The 13,498-nt window shown below is 41.3% G+C and overlaps 1 protein-coding gene across 2 annotated transcripts in view; it reads right to left on the minus strand.

Annotated features, from left to right (window-relative positions):
• Positions 1–2,418: 2,418 nt before the first annotated feature.
• CDC42 (cell division cycle 42) overlaps positions 2,419–13,498 on the minus strand; it is a 28,290-nt gene continuing 17,210 nt past the window's right edge. Inside the window, exons 2-6 of one of the 2 annotated variants that reach the window (XM_072156110.1) lie at positions 12,342–12,495; positions 11,553–11,625; positions 10,806–10,915; positions 10,368–10,565; positions 2,419–3,613 (exon numbers count right to left, since the gene is read on the minus strand). In XM_072156110.1, coding sequence (XP_072012211.1) covers positions 3,524–3,613; positions 10,368–10,565; positions 10,806–10,915; positions 11,553–11,625; positions 12,342–12,446 — 576 coding nt within the window. In that variant the 5' untranslated portion in view covers positions 12,447–12,495 and the 3' untranslated portion in view covers positions 2,419–3,523. Of the gene's footprint in view, positions 3,614–4,908; positions 7,364–10,367; positions 10,566–10,805; positions 10,916–11,552; positions 11,626–12,341; positions 12,496–13,498 lie in introns of those variants that run through there. The other variant, XM_072156111.1, reaches the window with a different exon arrangement.

Here is a 13,498-nt window from a genome sequence, read left to right on the forward strand (position 1 = left end):
GAATTATATCTGTGAAATGCTGTAATTTTGTTAATAACAGTGAATTAGAGAATGTGTTATTTTGTTATCCTGAGTACTTACAAGCTTATTCCCACAAACTTGTCTTTGTGGGAATGAGTTTAGCGCAGTTCATGTTATTTTTAAGCGATACATCCTTGGCTGCCTGGGACTACAGGAGGACTAAAGAGGTGCAGGCAGGACTGTTATCATTGGAGCTCCTGCACTGGGCCACACAATTATTCCTGTTCAGGGGACCCTGCAAGGAAGCAGAATTTCTCCTCTTTTCTATTGTATTGCTCTCCACAGGACGCCAATATGATTTAAAGTCGTGACAAAACAGGTAGCGACAAGTTACTGCTTTTTTTTTCTAAACTAAATAAAATTTGGGTGCTCCAGGCTACCCCTCATTTAATGTTACGAACTCTGGGTGTATGGTCTCAGCTGCCAAAACTGTACACATTACTCCACGGGAGGTAGAGATCTATAAAAAATGGAAGAACTAGGCTCAGACCTTGTGCACACAGGCTCTTTCTGAAGCACCAAGATCTCATCTACCTTGGAGGCAGCCACCTGACTCTGGCTGTTACAGGTTAAATATCAACTAACATTTTCAAAAGTCTTATTGCATGGCCAGATACCCCATATACTCCAGTATAACAATTGGATATAAAAGCTCTGATTGTCATAAGAAATATTAATTGCAGACACCTTTGATTACTCTTACAGCTGATAATTGTAGCCTAAGGCGAAAGTACAGTAAATTACCAACATCCAAAGGTCCGTTTGTAACTAGGGGTCGTCTGTAAGTCAGATGTTCTTAAGTAGGGGACCACCGGTATACAGTACTTTGTAATTATGGCATGTATCTTCCCATACTATGTGCATCACCTCATTGACCAAGTCTTTAACTTATGGAGAGTGATGTGTTACCGTATATGGAGTTATTACAGTTCCGATCAGATTACTCCAACCTAATCACAACAGATACATAACCCACTACTTACTCATACTGTGCGGTACTAGTAACCCAAGACCCAAAACACAGATCCTGCAGGTGGATGTGCAATCTGCCATCACTGTGTTCCTGAACCAGAGGGGCTTGTAAGGTTTTACATTATATTTCAGTGTTAGGAAGAATATTTGATTAACCAGTGTTCATTCAAATAAGATCAGATCTCTCACTCATCACATCCAATAAGCAAGTAATCACTTACCTCAGGACAGTACTTGGCTCTTCTGCAGTGATCAGTCTATCCCATGGAGGATTATGGTCATTCGGGTCCCCGTCCCTTTAAATCATACTCCAAATGACTTGATGTTCTAACCAGTAGACGTGATTTTATTACACCATCACATTGCGAAGAAAACTGGGAATATGGTGTGTGACATGCCTAGTAGATGGGCCTACAATCGGGTAGACAATACATCCATGTGGGACAGAACCTTTTGCTGTAAAGATAATGGTCAGCATGCTCCACATCGGTCCATATAGTCTTGGGGCTCCGTAGTATGGATGTTTGCAGGTTGGTTCACACTGTAAAAATCAATTACTTAAATGGGAGGGCCTAAATTACATATTTTTCTGGTATATGAGACAGGAGATAACTATTCAGTTATTGCCATGTATGTAGCCATTGCTGTTACACGTGACATGTCGGGGGAGTAATCCATCAGTTCTTGTGCAGACCCAGATTGCAAGCTTATAATTCGTATAACATAAACGTGGTCCTTTACAGGTGGGGTCACCCTGATGGTGGTCATAGGGTGGTCCGTCATGTTTCCATCTGTTAAGGGCTGATCGACATAGATCACTCTTCTAGCATAATGACATAATGCTAAATGCTAAGCAGCTTCATCCACGTCTTCACTATACACATATATAAGGTCTTGCATTAGCATCCCCACCTGCCATCACTACAGTGTTACCCATTGTTACGGATGTGTAAGGACCACACATCCAGGGTGAATGGTGTAGATAAAAACACGAATAACCAGGTTTAGAGGAGCTAGCATTGGATTTCGTCTCCAAGTTTACAACATATCCCATCTATGTTGTAGATGGGTTTCAAACTTGGCCCCTAAGTATTTGCTGGATACTGTAGGTATCAGTAATGTGTTAGCCACTAGTGTGACAGGTGCCAGGGGTCAAACCTGAGGACAGATCTGAAATGGGCTCCACTCATCTTCGAGGACAGGTTAAGAACCAATTGGTCCGACTCTTACACAAAGCTAAGTTATTATACAGCTGTGATAGTGCCTCCATATACCATGTCCCCTCTATATTGGTGGCTAGATTGCTATGGTATGGCGGCACACACTGTAGCGTTGTACAGCCTCTATGATGCATTACTAGAACTAGGTGTATCATACACTATTACATGGAGTCTTGTAGTGAATAAGAGCCGCAGAGCAGATATGTGAAGGTATTTTATGTTTAATACATCTGAAAAGTATGCATATACAAAGAAATGAAACATGGAACAAAGCATTGGTTCAATACTAATGAGTCTACAAGTTATTAAGTTTGGGAAGATGGAATATATTCCCTACATATTAAAAAAAAACTGGACCAAAAAAAAAATAATAATAATAAACGGGTGTCTGGTAAAATTCATATTAACACTGGTGTCTACTGGTTTATATTATTTAGATGGGAATCCTACCCTGAGGACTTGTGGGTAATATTATGCATGCAAAAATGTACATTAAATCGGCAGAATCCTGACTGGTCCCATGAGTAGAAGGAAAAATAATAAGTAATAGGACGCCATCTTCCCTGAAAAGAGTAGGGATGATGGGGTTTAGTCAAGGCAAAAAATGGGAAGGGGGGTGGAGTTCTACCTGCTTTTGGGAATAAAGTGGTCATCTGTAAATTTCAATTTAAAAGTAGTAATATACAAGACCCCCTTGGCCTTAAAGTGAAACTCCGGGCAAACATATTACATTGCACTATACCGGATGCAGCCTGTAGGGGCACTATAAGACTGTCATGCTCCGCCCCTCAGGTCAGCTCTTCCTAGACTATTCCTTTAACTGGTCGTCATGTCAATAGGAGGAAGGGTCTAGCATGGCGCACATGGGCAATGTCCCCTACACATCACACACAATTTATTACCACAATTTTTTTTTAGAATTAGTCTGTTACGTATGAAGCATGCCTTGCTCTTAATATAAGACATTAGAAACCGTAATTACATAATAAAATAAAAAAACCACAAAAAAGAAAAATAACCACAAAAAGCAATGATCAGCGGTTGCTTTTGTTTTTTGCTCTCCTGTATACACACACAACTCTGGAAATAATCTTCTAGGAAATTCTTGTTGCTGGGGGTGATGAACGTGGGGCCTTTGTCATCATCGCAAAAGAAGTGGGGGGGGGGGACTATTAAAAAGTTTATATTCAATATTTAGTTTGATTTACATTTTTTTTTTCTTTTTTTAAGTTTTTATTTTATTTTTAGTTTGACTCCGACACCAGCTTTGGAGAAGGATGAGGGGGGAGGAGGAGACCGCTGAAGGGTGTTCATAGCAGCACACACTTGCGTTTCTTCTTAGGCTCCGGGGGCTCCAGTGCGGCCAATATCGCTTCATCAAATACATTCTTTAGGCCTTTCTGGAAAGGGTTAAAGAGAGAAATGGGCGGTCTCATTTAAGGATTTTTTTTTTGCAACAGAAAATATTAAACAAAAAAAAAACAAGGCAAAACTTAATCCACCTACGATATGGCACATCATACATGGTCTTGGTAGCACCAACCTACAAGCAGAACAGAAGGCATCTCTCTCATGGGATTTCAGCTCAATACATGGAATTTTCGGACAAGCAGTCAATAACAAAAGTTCAGAAAGGAAGTGGCAAGCAGAATGGGCAACCTGTGAGGACGGGGGGCAGTCACATGGCACACGGCTCTTCCCGTTCTTTGTTCATCTTTCAGAGTTTCTCTTCGACCAAGTCCTTGATACATTTCCATAGCAGGTAATCATTTACAGAGATGTACACATGGCAGCCAGGGAGGGGAATACGTAGAGAGCAACCAACACAGAGTGCCATTTATACAAAGGGTTAAAAAAAAAAATCATAATACAGAAGAATTGTAGAAACCTTCACCCAAAAGAGTCCTTACAGATTTCTGCACCAAACTAGTTGGATGAATTTTACCTACTGAAGGGGTCCTCCAGGCTATTTTACAATCTTTAGAATCTGATAGGAACAGGAAGCAGAACAGGAAGCTCCATTCTCTGTGCAGTGGCCAGATTTGGTTACTGCAGATCACATGCCCTTTGCTTTAAATGACGATGAGCTGCAATGAATAGTCTTGGCCGCTACACAGAAGATTGAGCTTTCTATTCCAAGATAAAGCTTGCTCCATCTTTGCCGGTACATTGGACCGTGCTGCATTTCTCCCTATGAAGAGGGGAGGGGTAAGCAGCGCTCCCACCTCCCCCTCTCCAGTCAAACATATGCTATGCCCAGGCCCCAACATAGCATGCAGTGTGCATGGAGCCTAATATTGATTACCTGCTGTAAAAATTGGTTATTTTTGCTGGGAAAACCCCTTCCTAGGCAGGGGGCCAGAAGAGCAGAGTGACGGGTGTCACAAGATTTCAGCCTTATAAACAAAAAAATAACATGGTGCCCATTATAACTTCACCCTCACACACGTCACCGTCCTGCCCCAATAGCATCTTCTGGCCTCCTGAACACCCCATGAAATGGATACTTTGTGGATAAAATTGCTCCAACTGCTTGGCCATGTACAAAATATACAATACAGGCGGTCCCCTACTTAAGGACACCCGACTTACAGACAACCCATAGTTACAGACGGACCCCTCTGCCCACTGTGACCTCTGGTGAAGCTCTCTGGATGCTTTAAAATAGTCCCAGATTGCAATAATCAGCTTAAAATTGTCTGCAATGAAGCTTTATTGATAATTCTTGGTCCTATTACAGCAAAAAAATTTGAAACTCCAATTGTCACTGGGGCAAAAAAAAAAAAATTGTCGGGAACTACAATGATAAAATATACAGTTTCGACTTACATACAAATTCAACTTAAGAACAAACCTACAGTCCCTATCTTGTATGTAACCCGGGGACTGCCTGTATATAAAAAAACCCTTGCACCTCAAAATACCCCAATGTGTTCCAGAAACGTGCAGTACACAAAGTTTTGTCCATCATCATCTTTAATAGTGCAGTATCAAAAAAAGGAACTAGTTCCATGTTTTCATCATATCACAAAGCGACAATTCATTACAATGCTCCGGCTGATGAGATGAACACTGGCTTCCACCCAGATCATGAATGAATAGGTTATAACATTCACATAGTAAAGCGCAGATTCCCATCTAGATATACACTAGCACACAAGCTGCAGTATTTGTTACAGACTAGAAACTCAGAGCTGCATTCACAGTTCTGCTGATTGCTACTGATCATAAAGGGAACCTGTCATCACATATACAGCTAGTAACAGATTCTTATAGAGCCCTATTAACTAACCGACAGCCTTCACATCCCATAAAATCAACTTCATCTTTTATTACATGGAACTAGAGGGGGTGTATCCTTCTCAGCCGGCCCCCATGTCTTATGCCCCCTTACTTTTCAGCAGTTCATGTCATGTGACCAGGGGGATGTCATAAAAGGTTCTGTGCCCTTTAAATTTGCTAAATGTGCCCCATGGACACGGAGATTGCTGTGATTTCCAGTTGGATACATACAGTAGGGGTACGGTTTGCTAATGTTTAGAGGCTAAAGGACCAGAGATGATGTCACCCTGGTCATATGACATGAATGTAACACAAAGCAGAGCTGTCAGAGTAAAGGGGTGTGGTTCACTGGCAGCCCAGGAGAGAGAAGAGTCAATGTCAGAAGATATTAGTCAGAAAAGCTAATTTGCATATCAGAAAAAGGGCTGTAATTAAGATATAGTGCCTAACAGGAAGCAAGCCTTGCTAGTCAGGGTGGTAAAATCTTGACAGGTTAACAGGCATCATATACCATGCATGGCATAAGAAAATACCCCTGGAATACAGACACTGAACCAGCAGGGCCTCAGCAAGTGAGTGCACACAGAAACCTGCAGAATTATGAATTCAGCTCTGAAAAGCAGGAGGTGGCTCTTAGGTTACATCTAGATGACCAACAGTTTACATATGTGATGACCTCCACACCCCCTCTGACTCTTGCAAGTCATTTAGATGCTCATCTCACAATATATAGTTCATTACACCAGCGGAGTTTAATTATACATAGCACCCACACAATAGTACGGCAGCAAACTTATGAATGTCCAAATTAACACCCAAACTGAACATCCACTATTGAAGGGGCACTGCAACCAAGTGATCACAAGAACAGAGCAATAATGAATGTGCACTAAGGCTCCGTTTACATAGGGGACCACTATGGGTCACACAGTGATCAGACACATACCCTTTACCCCCTTAAATAACATGTCTACATACAAGCACCTGAGCTCCCCCTAGTGGTGTCTGCTGTCAGCATGTTGCCTTATCAAGTGCAGGTACCAATTTAAGCCACCCTTAAAGATGGCCCTCAGGGCAATTTGGGACACTAAATCGCCCAAAGGTCCTTAAGGACCTTGTAGTCCCTCTGTGGCTGCTATATAATAAAAAAAACCTATATACTATCTAGACTTATACATTATACCAGTGCTGTACCCATGGTGCATGCGCAGTGAAGCCAGGGTGTAATCCGCCAGCTTCACTGTGCAGGGAGTTCCACAACTAGGTAAGTATATAGGTGTCCTATTTCAATAAGGGGGACAGAGGGAGTAGTTAAAGGGCTAAATAGAACACTAAACCACCAGTTTATAAGGACCTGTGGGCAATTTAGAGTCCCAAATCACCCTGACAGGTGTCCTTTGAGTCACACACCCACTACTGCTTCACTGGACAAAAAGCAGATTTATATGCTTAAATACGAGATTCATAATAAATCACTGTAGAATACTTTCATTTAAGATATAATAATATACTTTTTTCTTTGTTAATACTTAGGCAACCCAAGAAACAGTTAAGAGAGTCCAATTTTTGCCTTGTGAGCAAAAAAGCAGGAAACTAATGCAGGTAACATAGGGGGGGTTCGGTAAGGAGAGACGCACAGGTTTTGCCAACATCTTGGTTTTATTAGAGTTTTTGCTTGTCATTTTTGTCGTTCTTATTAAATTCGATTGGCTACAGCAGATGAACATAGTAAGCAGCATTGAGAGAGAGAGGAGGGGGGAGGAAACTGTTATAAGAGTTTAGAATATACAGCACTTCCTTTTTGGCTGAGTTTCCGGAGGCTCGAGGGCAGCTAGGATAGCCTCATCAAACACATTCTTCAGACCTCTCTACAAGACAGAGGGAAGGAAAGAAAAGAGCAGCCAGGTTAGAGGATTAGGAAGAAATTAGCAGAAGATATTAAAGAAAAATAAAAAGGAAAAAAAAAATAGCTGATTTCACAGCAGTAAAATCCTAATTTTTTCAGAAAATAAAAGATCAAACGTCATGCTATTGTTAGTATGATTAGAGTAGAAGGCATCCGCCCCTGACTGATGGAAACTATGGAAGAAAGATCTAGTACACTTACAAGCTACAAATAACATCACACCACAAACTCATCTGTCTATGGGGCTTTAAAAGACAAGGAAATTTATAAGAAGTCTTAGAGTCTAGAACTGTTCTAGTTGCTGGTGGCAACCAATCAGAGCTCAGCTTTCATTTATAAAATGAAAGCTAAGCTCTGGTTGGTTTCCTCAGTGTTACCTCAGAAATGTATGACATATCTCCCCAAATCTACCATTTGTTTTATGCATTGTGAACCAAATATACCTTGAGAATTCTGTAGCTACACTGATGCAGGATAATATCTTGTTTGATCCCTGAACCAAGGTTCAAAACGCAATTATAAAATTGAGGACTTTGGGAAAGTTGGGTGCAGACTGGACACTTCAGGCAGCTCTTTTATGTTTATGTAGAGCCGCCAAGACAGCACTAATCAACCTGAGCTGGAAGACTCATACACAGCAGCTGGGGATGGTCCAGCAATTGATTACTTCTACCAGTCAGTGACAACACATCATTCTCTGAAGCATAATTAGGGTGAGGAGAGCACTGGGGCAGCCACAGGAGTGCCACAGCCTAACTATAATATATAATAGTAAACAACAAACCAGTGAGTTCAGGGATTAAACAAGATACGTTTCTGCATCAGTGCAGCTACAGCATTCTTAAGGTATGTTTGGTTCATAATACATTAAAATAGGTAGATTTCCTTTAAGGTTTATAAAATAGTAATTTCAGGGAAAGGGAATGGGTCAAAGGTATCATCAGTCATCAGGGCCCAGACCCATTAGGTATGTGTGTCTCTATTATTAAAAAGTTGTCCATTTACCTTCTTTTAGCTGGACCAATGCTCCGCCCCCGTGCACAACTAACTAGGCCAAGTTTCCATGCGTTTTCAATGGGGAAGAGGCAGTAATGAACGTCATTACATCTCTAGAGAACAAACTCCAGCAAATGAAATTCAATATGCCTAATCCTTCAAATACATAGGACAGCCAGCTGTACCGCGAAATTTGTGGTGTTCAGGCAAATTTTCTCTACTGTGTGAGAGGCATTAAAGAGGATATTTACAGACCTTCCCATACAATAAGCTTCAAGCTCATCTCTACATGTATGAGTGTTATTGGCAGCTCTGTTATGGACACCACATCTAGTGCAGATCAGAGCAAACATCAAAAATGCTAAACTATAAAAAAAAAAAATGACAAAGACACATTGGCAGAAAAGTGTTTATGGGATAAAAAAAAAAGCAAGATTAAATAAACTGGAAGATGAGAAAGTAAATCTCACACGATAATGTGTAAGCAACAGGCGGAAGTGACCTGACAGAAGAAAAAACAAAAAGATGGCCGCAGGGTGCAGGGGTTCTCTCAACACAAAAGCCAGAAAATAAGAAATTAAAGAAATAAGAAAAGGCGTGAAATGTCATTCATAAGGTACTAACTGGACTCTCCTAAATTCATTTTCAAGTGGGTGCCTTTGGCTTACAAGAAATGATGCAGTTGAATGATGCCAATGTCATTTTCCTATTCTCTAACAGATTTCTAAAACAGATCCCATTTCTCAATCAAATATTTGTATTTTACATTAAAAGTCCCACAATAAAATAATAAAACTTAAAATTACTATACATGGCGTATATACAGTGACAAAATATATTGGAGGAGAGCCAAGGGCATCATCTGGTACAAGTCGTCATAATAGCATTACTGTATGATAAACTTATATACACTGTAGTGCCACAAGGTATAAAGAATTAAGGACAGTTTCAGGTGAACGCAGGGTCTGTGAATCCCAGACCATGCAGTGCCACGTGGTTTCATAGTCAACCATAGTGAAGGGGACAAAGCATAGTGATACAGTCCCAAAATATTTTGTTACAGCGTGCAAGCAGGGACTCGTTGCATCATGTCATTATGATGTAAGGAGTCCCATCTTCTGCGTCTTCAGTCCATGAAAAGGGACACTGCATGGTAAGTGATTCAGTCTAGTGCTGGGACATATATATGTAATACAGTGGGGTTTTTGGCAGTACAGAGGGCTGTATTCATGACTAGTTTAATCAACCAAGAAGCTATTTCTTAACTACTTCTCAAAAAGCCGGCTTTCCTGCAAAACCCCGCTATAACCCTGAAGTGACTCAACCACTTCTGTTTTCAATGGTGCTGGAGCGGCAAACATTGATAACGGGAAGTATGAAACAATGCGAGTCTCCACATCATTGACTTATAAAGGGTGTAAGGGTAACCCCCATGTACTTTATACTAGGAATGCTGTGGTCCTCTAGCGGTCAGAATTATCCAACTAAAGCACTCGAATTCCACTATCTGAAAAGGTGAAATCGATATAAAGTGTTAAAGAACTTACCAGGGTGCAAGACACATTCCACCGACCTGCAGTAACTTTAAACGAGCAGCAAAGTGAATGCAACTACTATCCACAGGATTTCCACTGCAAGTTTAGAATCTGCAACACGTCGATTACTGCTGCAGATTCTAACTAGGGTTCAATCTTTGCTATTCAAAGGATGAACAATCCATGAGGAATAAAAGCCAGTATAAGAAGTCAATGAGCTGCATTACCAAATATAAGAGATGTGCTGTTATATTGCTCCGATATATAAAGGAGCTGAAATTCAGAAACTGATGCACCAACAATGTATACTCACAAGAGTTTTTTTTTACGATATAAAGGCTGTCTGCCCAATCTTGGAGCAAGAGAAGAGGTAGGGAGTTGGCAACAGAAGGCAATAAAGCCAAGAAGCCCATGTTACATGTGAGGCCTCCTTACCTGTGTCAGTGCAGAACACTCCACGTATTTCACTGCCTTCAAGTCTCGGGCCAGCTTCTCGGCTGTCTCTGGAGTGATTGGCTTCTGTTTGTTTTTTGCAAGTTTCTCAATTGTGGAGGGGTCATCCCTTAAGTCAATCTGTGTCCCGACAAGCAAGAATGGAGTCTTGGGACAATGATGAGTGATTTCAGGTACCCACTAAAAAAAATATAAGGGTCAGGAAAAAGTGTCATAAGGAAGTGATCAGCAAACATTTATGACACTGTAAAGAAAATAACCCTAATTCAGAATACAGCAGGAATACTCTACTACAGACAACTCCCTTAAATAGTATTTAGAAAGTCTTGACCACATTGAAATTTACATAATAGTTGAATGGTCAATATATTCTATTAAGATTTATCCAATGGGCAAAGTGACATAAAAACTGCACATTACCTTTTCTTTCACATTTTCAAATGAAGATGGAGAAACCACGGAGAAGCAGACGAGGAAGACATCAGTCTGTGGATAGCTAAGTGGTCGTAATCTATCGTAATCTTCCTGTCCTGTAAGCAGAGTTTGGCATTCATTATTCACAGTAATTCCATATACTGTACACTGCCAGGGGTATGGGAATACATGTACAGGGGGTCTGCGGGGGATCACCTCTATTTGTATGTCTCAGAATACCAGTCATATGTCTCTCTAAAAATACATACCTGTCATACATCAAGGGGAGGAACTTTACTAAACTAATCAGTGCATTCTTCTACAGATTTAGAGGAGGAAGGGCAAATGAATGACAAAGTGGTGACCTTTTATGTTAAAGGGGTTGTCCAAGGGTATTAAAAAAAAAAACTCTTGGGTTGCCAGGATGGGGTGGGTTAAAAAGAAAAAAAAACATGTACTTGCCTCCTGTCGTCCAGTGCTGCGTGTAGACAAACAGGGGCACGGAAGCCACGCTGCATTCAGCTACACGCACAAGTCCCTATTCTCGTTGTATCATGCAGGACGCGTTTTTTTTATACCCTCAGACAACCCCTTTGTATGGAATACACTGAGAATGTGTCCACACTGCAGTAAGAACAGAGGCCACAATACACCTGAAGAAGCCAATTGGCCTCTGTGAGGCTAAAGGGCTACTGATATTAAATCAGTAATATATAATCATACTTTGGTCTTATACAGGCATGACAGGGTTACCTGCTGTGTCAAATAGTCCTAGAGTGTAGGGTTCTCCACCGATCATAACTGTGACAGCGTAGTTGTCGAATACCTAGAAAAGGAGGACAGTGTTGTAGTCAGATAATGCTGCGCTACCATCCATTACAGAGGAATGTTCTATAAACAGGCTGCACTGAATAGGACATGCATTTCCATATATTAATAAAGATAGCAATCTAACCATGGAAGAATTCAGGTGCTACAGATCATACAACAGGTGAGAACTAGGGCCAAATCCATAAAAGGAGGGCAGGGCTGAAGAAATAGAAAAATAAAAGCTACTTACCCCGCTCCATGCCCCCTATCCTTACAACACAGCCTCTCATCCATCAATAGACCCTACTACCTGATCCGGAAACTTCCAACGGTTCCATGGCTGCTAATTTAGCCCCCGCCTCGCCCCTAAAGCTTTCACTCAATGAGATATCCAAGACCTTATTTTTTTCTCTTTTAAACTGGACCCTCTCAAATTATAGTTTTAACTATTTCCTGGTCTTTAGTGACAAAACAATCCATCAATCAGCTTAGGCCATGTTCACACCTGCGTTTGGCAGACTACATTCACCTTTAATTAAATAGAAGTCAGCGGGGTTTTTTTGTCAGCCGTTAATAAGAGAAACATAATGGAAGATAATTTTTTTTTTTTGTTTTAGTTTGTGTTACATTCTTCTAAATGTAACGGAAAGCCCCAAAGTGTGAACTAGGCCTTACTGTGACTGAGATATTAACCATTTTGATTACCAAGGCTGCAAACATAACCCGACTTACCGTAGGTACATATTCTGAAGGAAACTTGTTTGTTGTGTATGAAATTAAGAGACATGTTTTACCAACGGCACCATCCCCGACGACCACACATTTAATAGTCTGCATGGCTGCAATCTCGTGATGTCAGTCTCCACACTGCTGGTTTACTGCAGACCTGGAAGAGAGAAAACTTCATAATATAGAGCCCTTCCAGAGCAAAGCTTACATACAGTACAGATACCAGGCCTGCAGGGTCAGAGGTAGTGACCATTTTGACAGTCACAGTCGTGATAAAATGGTCCGACTCGGATTTCACAAATTTATAATAAATTAAACATTTCCTTTTGAATGTCCGTCTTACTCCTGATCTAAGAGTTTAGGCCAGGGGTGAACAACATATATTGGTCTGAGGGCCATATGGTTATACTAAAATTTAAGAGGCCTCATCAGTAACCAGTTCCCTAGATGCACCAACAACTACAGTACAACACAAAATGCCACCCCAGAAATGATAAACACCACAGTATAGCAACATAATACTGCATTCAAAGCAGACAATAGACAGACCGCATAGTACACCATAATACTGGAGTCCCCCCCAGCAGACACAATAAATCCTCCCCTTTCCTGGCTCCCTGCACCACACTGTTCTCCCCTCCATGTGCTCTGCTCCAAGTCTTGTGCCTGCATCTTGTATGTGGTGACATTAGGACATAGAGCAGAGCTGTGACAGGAGCAGGAAAGGTACCGTACAGCTGACAAGTACTTACCACTCCTGGGTCTCCTCTGGGTCCTGATTCCAGCACATACAACCAGGAGTCAGGGCACAGAGTGGAGCGGCAGGACCCGGGAGCTTTGAGGGCTTTTCAGCTGCATTCACTGCTACCCGAACGCCTGCAGCAATGACCCAGCCATTATCTATTGTCAGCAGCATGCGGGGTGCAACTCAAGGCACTTGTGACAGGGCTGTGGAGTTGAAGTTAGGAAAATTGATGTGTGGCTTACCGGCTCACCCAGCTCTGACAGATACAATGAATGGAGACGCATAACATCCCTTAGTTACACTGCACTTATAACACCTTACAACTATCCAGAGACAACTATGAAGCAGACCATGAAAATATGTGCAGCAGCGCCTATCACCTACCTGCACAAATATTTGCACTCTCTATACTGCC

This window comes from Engystomops pustulosus, chromosome 6, assembly GCF_040894005.1.
Source record: "Engystomops pustulosus chromosome 6, aEngPut4.maternal, whole genome shotgun sequence".
Lineage (NCBI taxonomy): Eukaryota > Metazoa > Chordata > Amphibia > Anura > Leptodactylidae > Engystomops > Engystomops pustulosus.